Here is a 15,258-nt window from a genome sequence, read left to right as displayed (position 1 = left end):
CAAACCCTGTTTCAAGAAGAGGTTGAAATGAGGACAGGCATTCTGATCCCAGCAGGGAGGGAGAAGGAGAAAGGTACAGTCAGAGAGAGAGAGGGTAAAGGAGGGAGGGAGAAAGGTACAGTCAGAGAGAGAGTGGGGAAAGGAGGGAGGGAAGGAGGAAGGTACAGGGAGGGAGGTACAGTAAGAGAGAGAGGGGAAAGGAGGGAGGGAGGTACAGTAAGAGAGAGGGGGGAAAGGAGGGAGGGAAGGAGGAAGGTACAGGGAGGGAGGTACAGTAAGAGAGAGAGGGGAAAGGAGGGAGGGAGGTACAGTAAGAGAGAGGGGGGAAAGGAGGGAGGGAAGGAGGAAGGTACAGGGAGGGAGGTACAGTAAGAGAGAGAGGGGAAAGGAGGGAGGGAGGGAGGTACAGTAAGAGAGAGAGAGGGGAAAGGAGGAAGGTACAGAAAGGGAGGTACAGTAAGAGAGAGAGGGGGGAAAGGAGGGAGGGAAGGAGGAAGGTACAGGGAGGGAGGTACAGTAAGAGAGAGAGGGGAAAGGAGGGAGGGAGGTACAGTAAGAGAGAGAGAGGGGAAAGGAGGGAGGGAAGGAGGAAGGTACAGGGAGGGAGGTACAGTAAGAGAGAGAGGGGAAAGGAGGGAGGGAGGGAGGTACAGTAAGAGAGAGAGAGGGGAAAGGAGGGAGGGAAGGAGGAAGGTACAGAGAGGGAGGTACAGTAAGAGAGAGAGGGGAAAGGAGGGAGGGAGGGAGGGAGGTACAGTAAGAGAGAGAGGGGGGAAAGGAGGGAGGGAAGGAGGAAGGTACAGGGAGGGAGGTACAGTAAGAGAGAGAGGGGAAAGGAGGGAGGGAGGTACAGTAAGAGAGAGAGAGGGGAAAGGAGGGAGGGAAGGAGGAAGGTACAGGGAGGGAGGTACAGTAAGAGAGAGAGGGGAAAGGAGGGAGGGAAGGAGGAAGGTACAGGGAGGGAGGTACAGTAAGAGAGAGAGGGGAAAGGAGGGAGGGAGGTACAGTAAGAGAGAGAGGGGGGAAAGGAGGGAGGGAAGGAGGAAGGTACAGGGAGGGAGGTACAGTAAGAGAGAGAGGGGAAAGGAAGGAGGGAGGGAGGTACAGTAAGAGAGAGAGGGGAAAGGAGGGAGGGAGGAAGGTACAATAAGAGAGAGGGAGAGAGAGAGGAGAAAGGAGGGAGGGAGGGAGGTACAGTCAGAGAGTGAACGAGAGAGAAAAGGGGGGAAGGGAGAGAGGAATGTACAGTCAGAGAGTGGGAGAGAGGGGAGATGCCGCAACAGAGAAAGACGGGGAGGTAGGAAACTAGTAGTTACCGCTGTAAGAGTATCAATTAATTAGGTCATATCCTTCCTTTCTCCTCTCATCTTTTTATGAAGAGAATCATGTTCTGTGTTTTTAACTAAGGCAGTTTTTGAATGTCATAATACAAAATGTATTTCATAAGACAACTGTAATAATTATTTTATTTTAGTCCATAGCTTCAAGTAATTATTTTTGAGCACATTTCTCTCACAATCCTTGTAGTGACAATAATGACTGGTGTTTTTATATATCACCCCTGTGATATCTCCAGTCTATGACTAACTTCCCATCTGTTAGCTCTGTCATTTAATAAGTCCTCTTTTATCCAGCATTATACTGCACTCAACATAAAATAGTGTGTGTGTAAGTCCCACACAAACACAAAGGTGAGGACCCGACATACAGTAGTTCTCATGTGACCACGTGGAATTAGCAACGACCCAGACTTCAATGTCTTTACCTCCTCAAGGAACACCTTCCTTGCTAGGGCAGGTAAAGACACCTTGGACATGACCCCCAACACCCCTGTCTAACATTCACATCCCAAACAAGCAACTAACGTCCCTCACAGCCTCACAACCCACAATGCACCGGGGCCAGTCGTACCGAGGCACACCACGAGGACGTGAATTTAATTCGATATTAGTATCCAGCCGCGTCTGAATTAATCAAATCAATGCTACTCATTAATTTAGTAGAAGAACATACAATTAAAGGGCTATTAGCGTTCTCTCAGGAGTCTGCCCTTTCATCCTGCTAGTAGAACATTGGGACTTGGCCCAGGTCCAGAGGCAAAGCGTTCTCTTTTCCTTTTTAACCGGCACTTCCTCCCATCCGCCTGACTCGATTCTACTCCTCTTCTCCAGGCTGGTGCCATAGAAGTACAATGACTAGATGTAGTATGTGCAAAAAATAAACGTCGGCGTAACTTTAAATCAATACTCTCTTTTATCCATAAGCATAACATTTAGTGGGAGGATGAGAGAGAAATATGTTTTCTTTTTGTATTTGCATGTTTGTGGTACCGATTTAGACCCAGCCACCTACTATGTACCTACAAGTGTACTGGGCATTTTAGGTTGTATCTTAATTTTGTCCCTGGCCACATTGATTTAAACACTATGTCACGCCCTGACCTTAGTTATCTATGTTTTCTTTATTATTTTGGTTAGGTCAGGGTGTGACTAGGGTGGGTATGCTAGTTTTGTCTTGTCTAGGGTTTTTGTATATCTAGGGGTTTTGTAGGTCTAGGTATATATATGTCTATGGTGGCCTGATATGGTTCCCAATCAGAGGCAGCTGTTTATCGTTGTCTCTGATTGGGGACCATATTTAGGTAGCCATTTCCCTTGGGTATTTGTGGGTTCTTGTCTATGTGTAGTTGCCTGTCAGCACTCATTTGTATAGCTTCACGGTTTGTTTGGTGTTCATTCTTGTATTAAAGAAGAATGTATGCATACGACGCTGCGCCTTGGTCTCCTCCTTTTGACGGCCGTGACACACTAACACCATTTCCATGACTTAATGGTGCTTGACAGCATTTATCCTGTAAGTAGCTCGTCATTTAGGATGGCGTCTCAAGAGTTTGAAACAAAACTATAGAAATGTCAACACACTGTAGCATAGTCCCAGTCAATGCTTAACAGGGAACTCTCTAAATAGGGTGACAAGAGATTACTCAAAACTAGGTCATTTTATAATAATATATTTTGTTCAGATAATTTATCATTTGATCATGGCTGTGTATATCTCAATTGAGGAGGTAAGGAAACTAGACTGAAAATAAGATCTTAAGCTTTTACATAGACTTTGAAGTAGTACTGTATTGTACATGGGACTATAGGGTCCCCTACAAACTTTAAACAGTAAATACTTCTATCGGATTCCCTACAAACATACAGTCAAATATAATCTTATTTAAATACAGCAGGGGAAATCCTCTGCGTTCAAAATGTCAATCTCTGCACCGCATACAGCTGGCCACCTGTTTCTCCCAAAGCACTGAAGCAAACCAGGCTCTGACGGAAAATAATTCTGGGCCAAGGAGATTCTTTTTCTCTCTCTCTTTTTTTTTGCTCTTGTGAATTAAAGTTAAAATGCTTTCGCTCTGAGTAATCCAGACTCCTCTGACGAACAGTCATTTTTTATTAAAAACATTACCCCATTTACAGAGGAAACCAAAGTGAAGCCTGAAAAAAATACTAACTGCACAGGGACTTCTCTCTCTACTTCGACCTAGCAGTCTCTCGATTTTCTCTCTCTCTCGATTTTCTCTCCCTCTCTGTCTCTGTTTCAATCTTTCTTTCTCTTTCCCTCCTTCTCTCCCTCCCTCCCTCCCTGCCATCCAAGGCTTCAGTTGATCAAAGGAAGTTCCAGTTTCTTGCTGGTTTTTAATGGTTATGTAACTTTCTCCTGATGAAATACTGGCCTGTGCACAATACTAACCCATCCAGTGCTGAACTGGACCATAGAATTCCTGCAATTGGACTTTTTGGGGTTATGTGAACCTGGCAGGAAGTTAATCCAACTCACACTGCGGCAACGCTTGGCTACTTGGAACGATTGTAAACACCCTAATAAAATGTAATTAATAGGTACCATATACATTGTTTACTGATTAAAACTGAGTCCCAAAAACTTTGATTAATCACATAAAAACAAGCAATCTCAGCACAGGAATATAACTAAATAAAGCAATATTTCTTAACCACAGGCATATGGGTCTTCTGCAGTGCAGTTTTGATTGAACCCCTCTTGTGATGAGCTATGTGTAGTTGGAATGAAGTGTTTCTCTGAGAGCAGCAGGACTCTGGCTAGTCTTCCCCAGTGCGTGTTGGATTGAACCTCTCCTGTGAGGAGCTAAGTGTATAGTTTTATAGAGAGGGGCAGTTCCAGAGCTGTGTCTGTATCTGGGTCTCTGCCATACGGCCAGGCCAGGCCCCACCTTTGACTGTCATCCTGCCTGACATTAGGGGGCTAAGCTGTATCTCATTAGGCCTAGGGTGGCAGTGATCCCGTCAGCATCACTTGAAGCTCTGGCTCCCACCATAGGGGAAGAGACAGGTTGTCTCCAAGGTAACGGCCAGATCATTTGGCAGGAACTGCATGCCTTGTTATCCCACAGAAACCCACAGATACTGTAGGCAGGCGCAGCTGGCACACACGCACACATACACACACACACACACACACATACACACAGACACACGTGTGTAAAGACAAACACACGTATAGTCACTCCACTGCACATAGACATCAGCTCCCTCTCTGCCTATCAAACATCCGGCTATTCCTCTGTGTCCAGTATTGATTTAAAACACAATGAAGCCAGGGGCGGGCCAACCGTTTAGGAAAAACCATTGAGTTCATTTGCTGCTCGTACCCTAGGGATAATCATTCTCACTGTTGAAAGAGAAATTGATTTCTGTTAATCATGAGCCAGCATTATTCAAATCAGTGGGGGGTCAAACCAGGCCAGATATCTTGAAAGAGGGGGTTAGAGAGGGTTATACAAGCAGAGTCAAGTATTTAGGTCATAAAGGGCAGTAGAACATTGTTTTTGGGGGGGGTTGTTACAGTAAATGACACGAGTTTGCATATAACCATAGAAATTGAACTGACAGAATGGCATGTAAATCTAACTCATTCCCACCTGATCTCAACTATGTCTTTGGGCCCATATTCACAAAGAGTCTTTAGATTAGGAGTGCCGATCTAGGATCAGTTACATTTTAAAACCTGACCCTAGATCAGCACTCGTACTCTAAAAACACTTTTTGAATACATGCCCTAACCCCCTGTCACATACTCTACTGTACATCCTGAATGCCAAAAGTGGACTGACCATTCCATAGCCAAGTATGACAAGAATATCCCTGATCAGACAGCCAGAACAACTGGATGAATTGTAGCATGGTCTATCGATAGGAGGTCAATGGGACAGGGACTGACCTCCTGGACCAACATAACAGCCTCAGGACAAAGGCTGACATGATCATTGCCCCATTTTTAACCAGCCTGATGGTGCTATTTTGAGTGAGACTGAATAATTGTTGTAGATCTGTTTGTGAGTGCATTCAAATAAAGTGGTTGGGGAGAGAGAAAAATTATTAGTTACGACCAATGATGTATATAAACCCTGGATTGCTGATGCTATGTATTGGCCATTGAGAGGCTTTGAAGTAACCGGTCGGCCATATTGGCACTTCCCCCAGTAGGAGCAGTCCTCCATAGGAATGAATGTAATTCTACAATTTTCACAATTTCAATTACATTTTTTAAAGACAAAATTACATGTATTGAAGTATATTTTGCTATAGTGGGGAAAGTAACATTAGTAGCTAAAAAATATATACTAAAGGAAAATATACTATATATTTTTTCATTTTTTATTTTTATGTTTAGCTCACATAATATAATTTAAGATTATGCATTAATGTGTCTGTAATATAATACATGTGGCAAAATTAATGTAGACATTAATAAATGCACTTCTAAAGCTTCCAAAATATAGTTTTTACAACGTAAGGGAGTGCTAAAATGGAGGCATGGTGGTTTCAACACAGTCAACTAGTGTATATATAAATCATTGGTTGCAACCAAATTGGAAGACGTTGACCCATTCTGCTAGCCTAGTTCCTAGCAGTAGTAGGCCTAATCTTCTCTGCTTGTCTCTGGGGAAAACCAACAAACACAAACATACCAAGCCAGGCCCCATTGCCACAAATAATCACATGTATTTCTCTTAGGGAAACATCTGACTATCAAGGTTTTGTAAGTCAGGAGGGGATACCGTTTGCAGCTTTGTTTAGTGCTTCCTGCACTGACTCGAGCTGGTAAAAATGCAATAATAAGCAGGGCATTTACAGTGTGCCATGTCGTGCATACTTTTACGACTTCGGTGATCAGCTCAGATTTTGTACCACCATTAATATACATCCCCTCTGTGAAATGAAAAAATGAAGAAATATATCACACGCAAAACAAATCCCAAACTCTCCAAATACCAGAGCCATAATCATATCTTCATATCTTTAAATTAACTGTAAACAAATAAACAAACTCCTTCTGCAAGGAAGGAATTCCTTATGTAACTCCTTCACATACTGAAATTGCAACAAAGTTGGACAATTTTTTCCAATTTCCTGGTTGGTTTCATAGCTGTGATACTTTAGTTTTATTCATCCTGGATCGTAATATCATAATGCTGTATTTAGCTCCACACTCAACTGGGACATCAGACAAACTGTCCGGACAACGACTGTGTCAAAGTTAGACGTTGCCATATTTGCCTGTGCAAAACAAACCGTTTTTCTGCATGTTTGTTTTTGTTTGGTGGCCGGGGCTCTGCCCTGCAAGGCAACTGTTTGTTTCCTACATTTGGCAACAAAAGCATGTGATCAATCATTCATAATCATTTATGACGTCGCCACATAACGGCCAGCCCAAGCTCGTAAAAATATATTTGCATTACACAAGGTCCCTTCAGGACCTCTCAATAAGAGTACAATAAATGTTGTTTTTGTCCATACACATAGCTCTGATAAGAGAGCAAACTTTAACCTCTGTTAGATACAGTAGAGAATAGGGCCAGGGCAGCAGTGTATGTTGCGATGTTGCTATCCCATGCTGGACCTCATCCCTTAGTTCCTGTTCTCCCAGCCAAGCCAACATCCCACTGCTTTTCCCTTTCCCACGTCTTGTTGTTATTAGTATTTTGGTAGTCCCCGACTCGGAGCAAACGCCCTTCTTTAACCCCTCGGGTCCTGAGCAACATGGTCTTTAAGTCAGATACCCTGTCCCCTTCATTCATCCTGTCACACTGTAGTAAACAGACTCAGTTCCACCCAAAAGCTACATAGCAGGGAGCATCTCTCTGCACATGAGAGCCCTTGGATTATACCACTGGGTGTGCTTTGTGCAGATGCTGTGGACAATCCATCACGTCTTATGACAAGTCTAAAGTAACATAACAGTTTGTGAGCCAGCACTCTTACTGTACTGGAGTTGTGCAGCAGCACTACAGTACCCACAATGCAGTTTGTTTTCTCTTTAAACTTTTCTATTTTGAAAGTAACAAACATTTCTGAGCCAGCCAGCCGCTTTTACTGTGCTGGAGTTGTGCAGCAGCACTAGAGTACCCACAATGCTGTTTGTTTTTGTCCATACATTGATTTCTTTCTTACCTTGACATGCTGTCTGGCATGCAGCCGTGACCTGGATAGCCTTCTCCTCTTGGACCCTGCGACATGCCGGGCCGAGATTTCCACGACTCCATTAACGCGGTAACAGGCGAAATTAGATTCAACAAGGGGTTCGTCCCGTGATCCCTTGAGTCGTGCCGTGAGAAAGACATTGTCCCTTGCGCTCCGATCTGGTAGTGAAACGAGTGTCCGCCTGAATTAACACCCACAATGGCCGAGGTGGGCACAACGTTGTTGTTGTTCTCTTGGTAGTAGCTGCCATCGTTGTTCTCTTGTTTAACTTTAGACAGGAGGTTGTGGGGGAACACGCCGGCTTCGTAACTGCCATTCATCTCCGTGCCCGGAGGTCCCAAGATCCCAGAGAGACTGTATTCGTCAATGTTGTCCCTCAGAGACAAGTAGGTGATCTCGGACGGACCTGACTGGAAGAGACCCATAGAGTGTTGCTGCTGCTGCTCAGTGTAGCACTGAGGATTCATGCATCCGCCGCCATCTTTGTTTGGCTCACTCTTTATCTGTGTGATGAAAGGTGAGCCATTGCCGGGGCAGCCGGTGGCCTGGTTACACTTTGTGTTGTTGCTACCATTACCCAGACACATGCTCCTATAGTCCGTGTCGGGTTCATTCTTGATGAACTTCACCATACCCATGTGGTCCAGGCCTACGTTGAACATTTCCCCGTCCACGCTCTCCACCTTGGGGAACTCAAACTCCTTGAAGTCCTGCTGGTCTCTTCGTCCCTCGGGACTGTTGGAGTCATTCTGGACCAGGCCCAGTTCACTAGCAGGGCTGGACACAGCAAACCCACCCCCGCCGCCAGAGGAGTTCCTGGGGCTCGAGGACATTGCCATGGGGCCCCCCGTGGTCGGACTGGAGATAGACGATGAAGCCCTCATGTTGTTGGTGCTGCCAGTGGGGCTGGAGACAGACGATGACCTCATGTTGGTAGAGGTGCTGCATGACGGTGGGGAGCGCACGCTGCTCATGCTCTGGGGGCTGGAGATGGGCGAGCGCATCACATTGAGTGGGCTGGTGAGTGGAGGCGACCCCACCGTGCTGGAGCCTGCCGGGCTGCAGGTGGCCGAGTTCCTCCTGTGGACGTGGTTGTGGGCCAGAGCTGGTCCGGCAGCGTTATGCTGGTTGACGGGGTTACTGATGGTCGAACAGGCGAACGGCCCCCCAAAGCAGGTGGGGCTGGTGGTGGACGAAACCAGGTTGTTGCTGCCCCCGGGGCTGGAGATGGAGCTGGGCGTCTGGGGGCTGCAGGACAGAGACAAACCCAAGACGGCTGACCCTGCTGGGGTTCCAGATGAGCAGCAATCCCCTGGGGTTGAGCTAGGCTGCTTCGGGAACCCCGTAGAAGGGGACTTCACCTTGGGGCTCCCCGCGGACGCAGCACACTGGCTGTCCTCGAGACAGGGGCGCCCGCAAACTCCCGCTGGGTACATCTTCCCCGTACTACAATGGCCCCCCTGTTGGCCGAAGCCGCCAAAGTCTGTGGCCTCCCTGGCCGCATTCATATACAAGCCCATGGACTCAGCCACAGTTTTGGACAGCTCCTTGGAGTCCATCATCTCTGGCTTCCTCCCATGGAGGGAACTGTTAAAGAGGGGGAGAACAAAAGGCTGGTGTTGGTTCTGGGTCAGTTTGAGAGTAGGCTGCTGCTCTGGCTTCTCCTTCTCTTCGTTGTTATTGTTACTCTCCTTGCTATCAGCCGTGTTGCTGCTGGGGGAGCAGCTGACATTGACTATGTCCATCAGGACATCACCGTTGCTGTTCAGGTTCAGGCTGTCGGCCTCCTCGGCTCCGCTGCAGCAGTAGTCCAGAGCACTGCTGGGGACATGGGACCATCTGTTCTTCTCTGTGTCCGTGGATCCTTCAAAGAAACTTGGGTATCTTTTGGTCTCCATCGCTGGGTCATTGATTTACCTGCAGGTTGAAGGAATACATTAATTTGATGAATGCTGTTTAAATATGAATTCAAAGTGGTAGGGTATTTTGTATGCATTATTAACATAGCATGCAAAAGCCGCTGGAATCTCACATTGCCGAAGCTGAGAGCATACTACTGAATATAAAAACTGTAATTTAACACGAATATTTATTAAATCATGAACAGTGTAAAGTATTCATTTAATGGATGACGATTTCATTAAGATTGACTTAAGTGTGTTTTATAGCGGGAAAATTATGCCAAACATCTACAGTATCCAAGTTAAGTGTCCTTTTAAATCAGCAAGCATTTTATCTATCAATCAAGTCATATTAATTTCTGGAAAATCATTTAGACATTCCTCCTCACTTAGTAAACTGTTTATTTGCTTTGGTTTTTAAACTAAGAATCCCTGAAATGGTTATATAGGGGAACTTTGTCTAAAGCATGATGTCCCAAATGGCACCCTATTCCCTTTAAAGTGCACTACTTTTGACCAGAGCCTTATGGGGGAATAGGGTGCCATTTTGGACAGCCTAAGTCATGTTTGGAGACCTGAGAATGTCTCTGGGGGGGGGGGGTCATAGAACGATTATTAAATTATTATTATAGATTGTGTCTTGTCATGTCTGAGTAATAATAGTTCTATGACTCAATTCCCCATCACACCTTATCATACATAACAAGTTCCTTCTTATAATGCATTACTTTAGATGTATGTATGACATGATAACTTCTGGTTTTCAGGATTAATTGCACTAACTGTACTATTAAATCGCCAAGTCAGTACAGTTGGATTTAAAAAAAATACATGACGTAGTTTTATAGTGTTCATTTCCTCCTCTTGGGCACTTCCATTGGATAGAGACAGACACAGCGTCACATAAACTTTCATCACGCCATTCACGGATTGGTCCGACTACTCTGTCAATCCCCTGTTGTTTTTTCAAACACAACGTAGCTGCGACATAACTTGAAAATGGTATCTATCTTTGAGCGTCTTCTGGAAAACATATAACAACTTTCGAGAATAATTCAATGCGCAATATTGACCCATGCTGTCACATTTAGCCCTTTATATTATGCATAATGTAATGTTGTTGTTCCTAAACTTATGCCCTGGTAAACGTATGCCCTGGTAGCCTACTGTCAAAGAGAAGGACTAAAGAAAAAACACTGATATTTTGATTGACGTGACCTAATTACGGGTTAGACTATAATAAATGAGAAAGTTTAGGAGATAGGATAGTTGTCGACGCACAAACTACAAAAACAGGTAGGCTACATGCCAGGTTGTAACGACAGATGAAGGCTATGCAATATTTTTGGGGGCAATCTGATCTACCAAAATGCACATCACAGTTTTGACATTGATGGCAACTGATCGAAGAGTGTGCAAAACTATTTCAAAAGTGCATTAATAGTTGGAATGCAGATAATTTCAGACATCGCAGTTCTGCAATGACAGCAGAGCAAGCCGTACTCTTATCCATTATTTATTTTTGTAAAGAATGATTATCTACTGGAAATGTCGCTGGAGACAAAGTTCAAATTGTTATTAACTGATCTTTGAAAAGTCATGAACAACTGATTTTAAGTTTAGATTCCATAATAAATAAATGCGCCCAATAGCCTGCTGGGCGCAAATAAGTCAAATTATTATTATTATTATTATTGGGCTATTTTTATTGTTTAGAGAGAAAGAGAAAGAGAGCAGCCTTTAATTGTATTTATAGCCTATACCGTAGGTCACAATCTGTCCGAGCGGTCCCCCAGGATATAGTTCAAAGTTAAAGATTTCCTGGGGATAATTCAGGTGACAATTAAAGTGATGTACATTTCGTTTAGGGAGTTGACATAATAATCTAAGTATTATAATAACCACACGTCGTTTACCTACCTCGAGCTATATTATTCTGCGCCCTTACCTTAATTACGACATTCAGATGTGTCAAGTGGCTGTGTTGCTGGGCGGCAATAATCCAGAAGAGAGAATAAAGACACGAAACCAAGCCTGTACCTTATTTCTTCTTCTTTACAATATCCCCCACTTCAGCTATTCTGCATTTTCTCTTGCCATACATCCACTAGTTTCAGTTCTGACAGCTCAACGCACAGAACAGTAGGCTAGAACTCTGCTGAGCTGCGTAGCCTGTATCACTCGTAATCCTCAACATCAAGACGCTGCTTTGACACACCGATCGAGAGCGACATATAGATCGGACGCATCAGATATTCTCACATTCGGACTATAATTCCGCAGATTTATGATTTTCTAGCCCTTCGATAGAATGACTGATAAAAACAGCGAAGGAGTCAGACAGACTTGCAGTGCGACGTCATTCTGTGCACATGAACCCTCCTTCTGTAACGAGTGCAATACAAACTCTGAAGGAGTGGCGGGGACGAGAGAGGGAGAGTGGAGGGGAGGGGAGGGAGGGGAGTGCGTTCGGTCGCAGGCTCCTGAGCACAGGTACGCTATTGCGCTGGAAATAGGGCACCTTTACATTTGAAGTATGGTTGAGTTCCTCCGTTTTAATACTTAATACTCAAAATGCTTTTTGGATAGGAGGAGACCGTCTCAAGAGCAAAAACATTTTTTTATATATAGTGTAGAACAAAATAATACATTGCAGTAGGTTATAAATACGACATTTACTAATAGGCCTGAATAAAATACACAGTAGGCCTATTGATGTTGCAACAGGTATAGTATGCATATTGTGCATCGTTTACCACTTTGAAATCTCAGTATTGCTCTTTGACAATGGCACTGTGCTTTGCAAGGCTGACATTATGCACATGTATCTGTAATAATGTGCTGGTGTGAGGTTTTACTAACTGTATGCCAACTTGTTGTTTGAGTACTAGACAAAAACACCCACAGACCCTGAAGTGGATATATGTTAAAAACTGTCTGACATATAGGGCATAGGCCTAATGAGACTGTTACATCTTCCCCCTTGGCAGGAACTGGCTGCATAATCTAGCAACCTTTCTTAGTCAGAGATAGGTTATGAAGATAAAACCATCAACAACAGTAAGTATTTAGTGCCTATGAATCATAAATAAGCATCAAATTAGCCTTAATGATGATATGTAGTGGGAATAATACATGATAATACACAAGTATTGTTCAGATGATAAAAAACCATTCTGCTGTGTGGTTTTAGCAGAGTGAAATCAAAACAGGATGTTGGTGCTTTTCCTCTGACTACATCCTTTGATCTTAGATAGGAGTGACTAATAACCCATAATATATAAATACCAGCACACTGGACACGTCACTAAGTCATAGAGGTGAATTCAGTGATTTCTCTCGGCTTTATAGCCTATATACATACAGTGGAGAGATACAGTGGAGCTCAGTTTTAGTACAGTATTGCAACATGTTATGACTGGAGAAATTGTGTCCACAGGATGGCGCTATATTTCAGTTTCTGTTCTGACACTCCAAATCGTATCAAATCAAATTGTATTTGTCACATGCGCGGAATACAAGAAGTGTAGACCTTACAGTGAAATGCTTACTTACAAGCCCTTAACCAGCAATACAGTTAAGAGGGTGCAATGCAAATAGTCTGGGTAGCCATTTGATTAGCTGTTCAGGAGTCTTATGGCTTGGAGGTAGAAGCTGTTAAGATGTCTTTTGGACCTAGACTTGGCGCTTCGGTACCGCTTTGCCCTTGCGGTAGCAGAGACAACAGTCTATGACTAGGGTGGCAAGAGTCCTTTACATTTTTTAAGCCTTCCTCTGACACCGCCTGGTATAGAGGTCCTGGATGGCAGGAAGCTTGGCCCCAGTGATGTACTGGGCCGTACGCACTACCCTCTGTAGTGCCTTGCGGTCGGAGGCCGAGCAGTTGCCATACCAGGCAGTGATGCAACCAGTCAGGATGCCCTCGATGGTGCAGCTGTAGAACCTTTTGAGGATCTGAGGACCCATGCCAAATCTTTTCAGTCTCCTGAATGGGAATAGTCTTTGTCGTGCCCTCTTCACAACTGTCTTGGTGTGTTTGGACCTTGATAGTTTGTTGGTGATGTGGACAACAAGGAACTTGAAGCTCTCAACCTGCTCCACTACAGCCCCGTCGATGAGAATGGGGGTGTGCTCGGTCCTCCTTTTCCTGTAGTCCACAATCATCTCCTTTGTCTTGATCACCTTGAGGGAGAGGTTGTTGTCCTGGCACCACACGGTCAGGTCTGTGACCTCTTCCCTATAGGCTGTCTCATCGTTGTCGGTGATCAGGCCTACCACTGTTGTGTCATCGGCAAACTTAATGATGGTGTTGGAGTCATGCCTGGCCTGCAGTCATGAGTGAACAGGGAGTACAGGAGGGGACTGAGCACGCACCTGTGAGGGGCCCCCGTGTTGAGGATCAGCGTGGAGGATGTGTTGTTATCTACCCTTACCACCTGGGGGCGGCTCATCAGGATGTCCAGGATCCAGGTGCAGAGGGAGGTGTTTAGTCCCAGGGTCCTTAGCTTAGTGATGAGCTTTTAGGGCACTATGGTGTTGAGCGCTGAGCTGTAGTCAATGAACAGCATTCTCACATAGGTGTTCCTTTTGTCCAGGTAGGAAAGGGCAGTGTGGAGTGCAATAGAGATTGCATCATCTGTGGATCTGTTAGTGCGGTATGCAAATTGGAGTGGGTCTAGGGTTTTTGGGATTTCTTTAAATGTTATTTTACCCTTAAGTTGACTGAGAACACGTTCTCATTTACAGCAACGACCTGGGGAATGGTTACAGGGGAGAGGAGAGGGGGGGGGGGGGTAATGGTGTTTATGTGAGCCATGACCAGCCTTTCAAAGCACTTCATGGCTACAGACGTGAGTGCTACTGGTCGGTAGTTATTTAGGCAGGTTACCTTAGTGTTCTTGGGCACAGGCACTATGGTGGTCTGCTTGAAACATGTTTGTATTACAGACTCAGTCAGGGACAGGTTGAAAATGTCAGTGAAAACACTTGCCAGTTGGTCAGCGCATGCTCGGAGTACACGTCCTGGTAATCCGTCTGGCCCTACGGTCTTGTGAATGTTGACCTGTTTAAAGGTCTTACTCACATCGGCTACTGAGAGCGTGATCACACAGTCGTCTGGAACAACTGATGCTCTCATGCATGTTTCAGTGTTACTTGCCTCGAAGTGAACATAAAAGTAATTTATCTCGTCTGGTAGGTTTGTGTCACTGGGCAGCTCGCGGCTGTTTTTCCCTTTGTAGTCTGTTATAGTTTGCAAGTCCTGCCACATCCGATGAGCGTCAGAGCCGGTGTAGTACGATTCAGTCTTAGTGCTGTATTGATGCTTTGCCTGTTTGGGATAGCGAGATTTCATATAAGCTTCCGGGTTAGAGTCCCGCTCCTTGAAAGCGGCAGCTCTAACCTTTAGCTTAGTGCGGATGTTGCCTGTAATCTATGGCTTCTGGTTGGGGTATGTACGTACAGTCAAGTTAAAGTTGTCATGATGGTGTGACATGTTTGCATCTTTGAGATAACATTCTTACTTTTGTATATTATTTTTGTAAGTATTGGGCTGGAACAAAAACAGTTGTACCCAGTGGGCTGAATTCAGTATCCCCTGATCCCAGTTTAGTTTCCCCTGAGCCAGACATAACCCAAATAAGAGAATCGGCAGCTGGGAGTCAGTGGAGAGCAGTGGAGGCTGGTGGGAGGAGCTATAGGAGGACAGACTCATTGTAATGGCTGGAATGGAATAAATGGACCTGAGTCAAACGTGGTTTCCATATGTGTTATGTGTTTCATACCGTTCCATTCATTCCATTCCAGCCATTACAATGAGCCGTCCTCATATATAGCTC

The 15,258-nt window shown here is 44.8% G+C and overlaps 1 protein-coding gene across 1 annotated transcript in view; it reads right to left on the bottom strand.

The window, feature by feature from the left end:
* Positions 1-11,761, bottom strand: part of LOC120053049 (mineralocorticoid receptor-like) — a 106,064-nt gene extending 94,303 nt beyond the window's left edge. Inside the window, exons 1-2 of the mRNA XM_039000300.1 lie at positions 11,370-11,761; positions 7,491-9,437 (exon numbers count right to left, since the gene is read on the bottom strand). Coding sequence (XP_038856228.1) covers positions 7,491-9,418 — 1,928 coding nt within the window. The 5' untranslated portion in view covers positions 9,419-9,437; positions 11,370-11,761. The remainder of the gene's footprint in view (positions 1-7,490; positions 9,438-11,369) is intronic.
* Positions 11,762-15,258: the final 3,497 nt, after the last annotated feature.

This window comes from Salvelinus namaycush, chromosome 8 (assembly GCF_016432855.1).
Source record: "Salvelinus namaycush isolate Seneca chromosome 8, SaNama_1.0, whole genome shotgun sequence".
Lineage (NCBI taxonomy): Eukaryota > Metazoa > Chordata > Actinopteri > Salmoniformes > Salmonidae > Salvelinus > Salvelinus namaycush.
The sequence above is the reverse complement of the archived record's forward strand: the minus strand, read 5'-3'. Positions and strand labels throughout refer to the sequence as shown.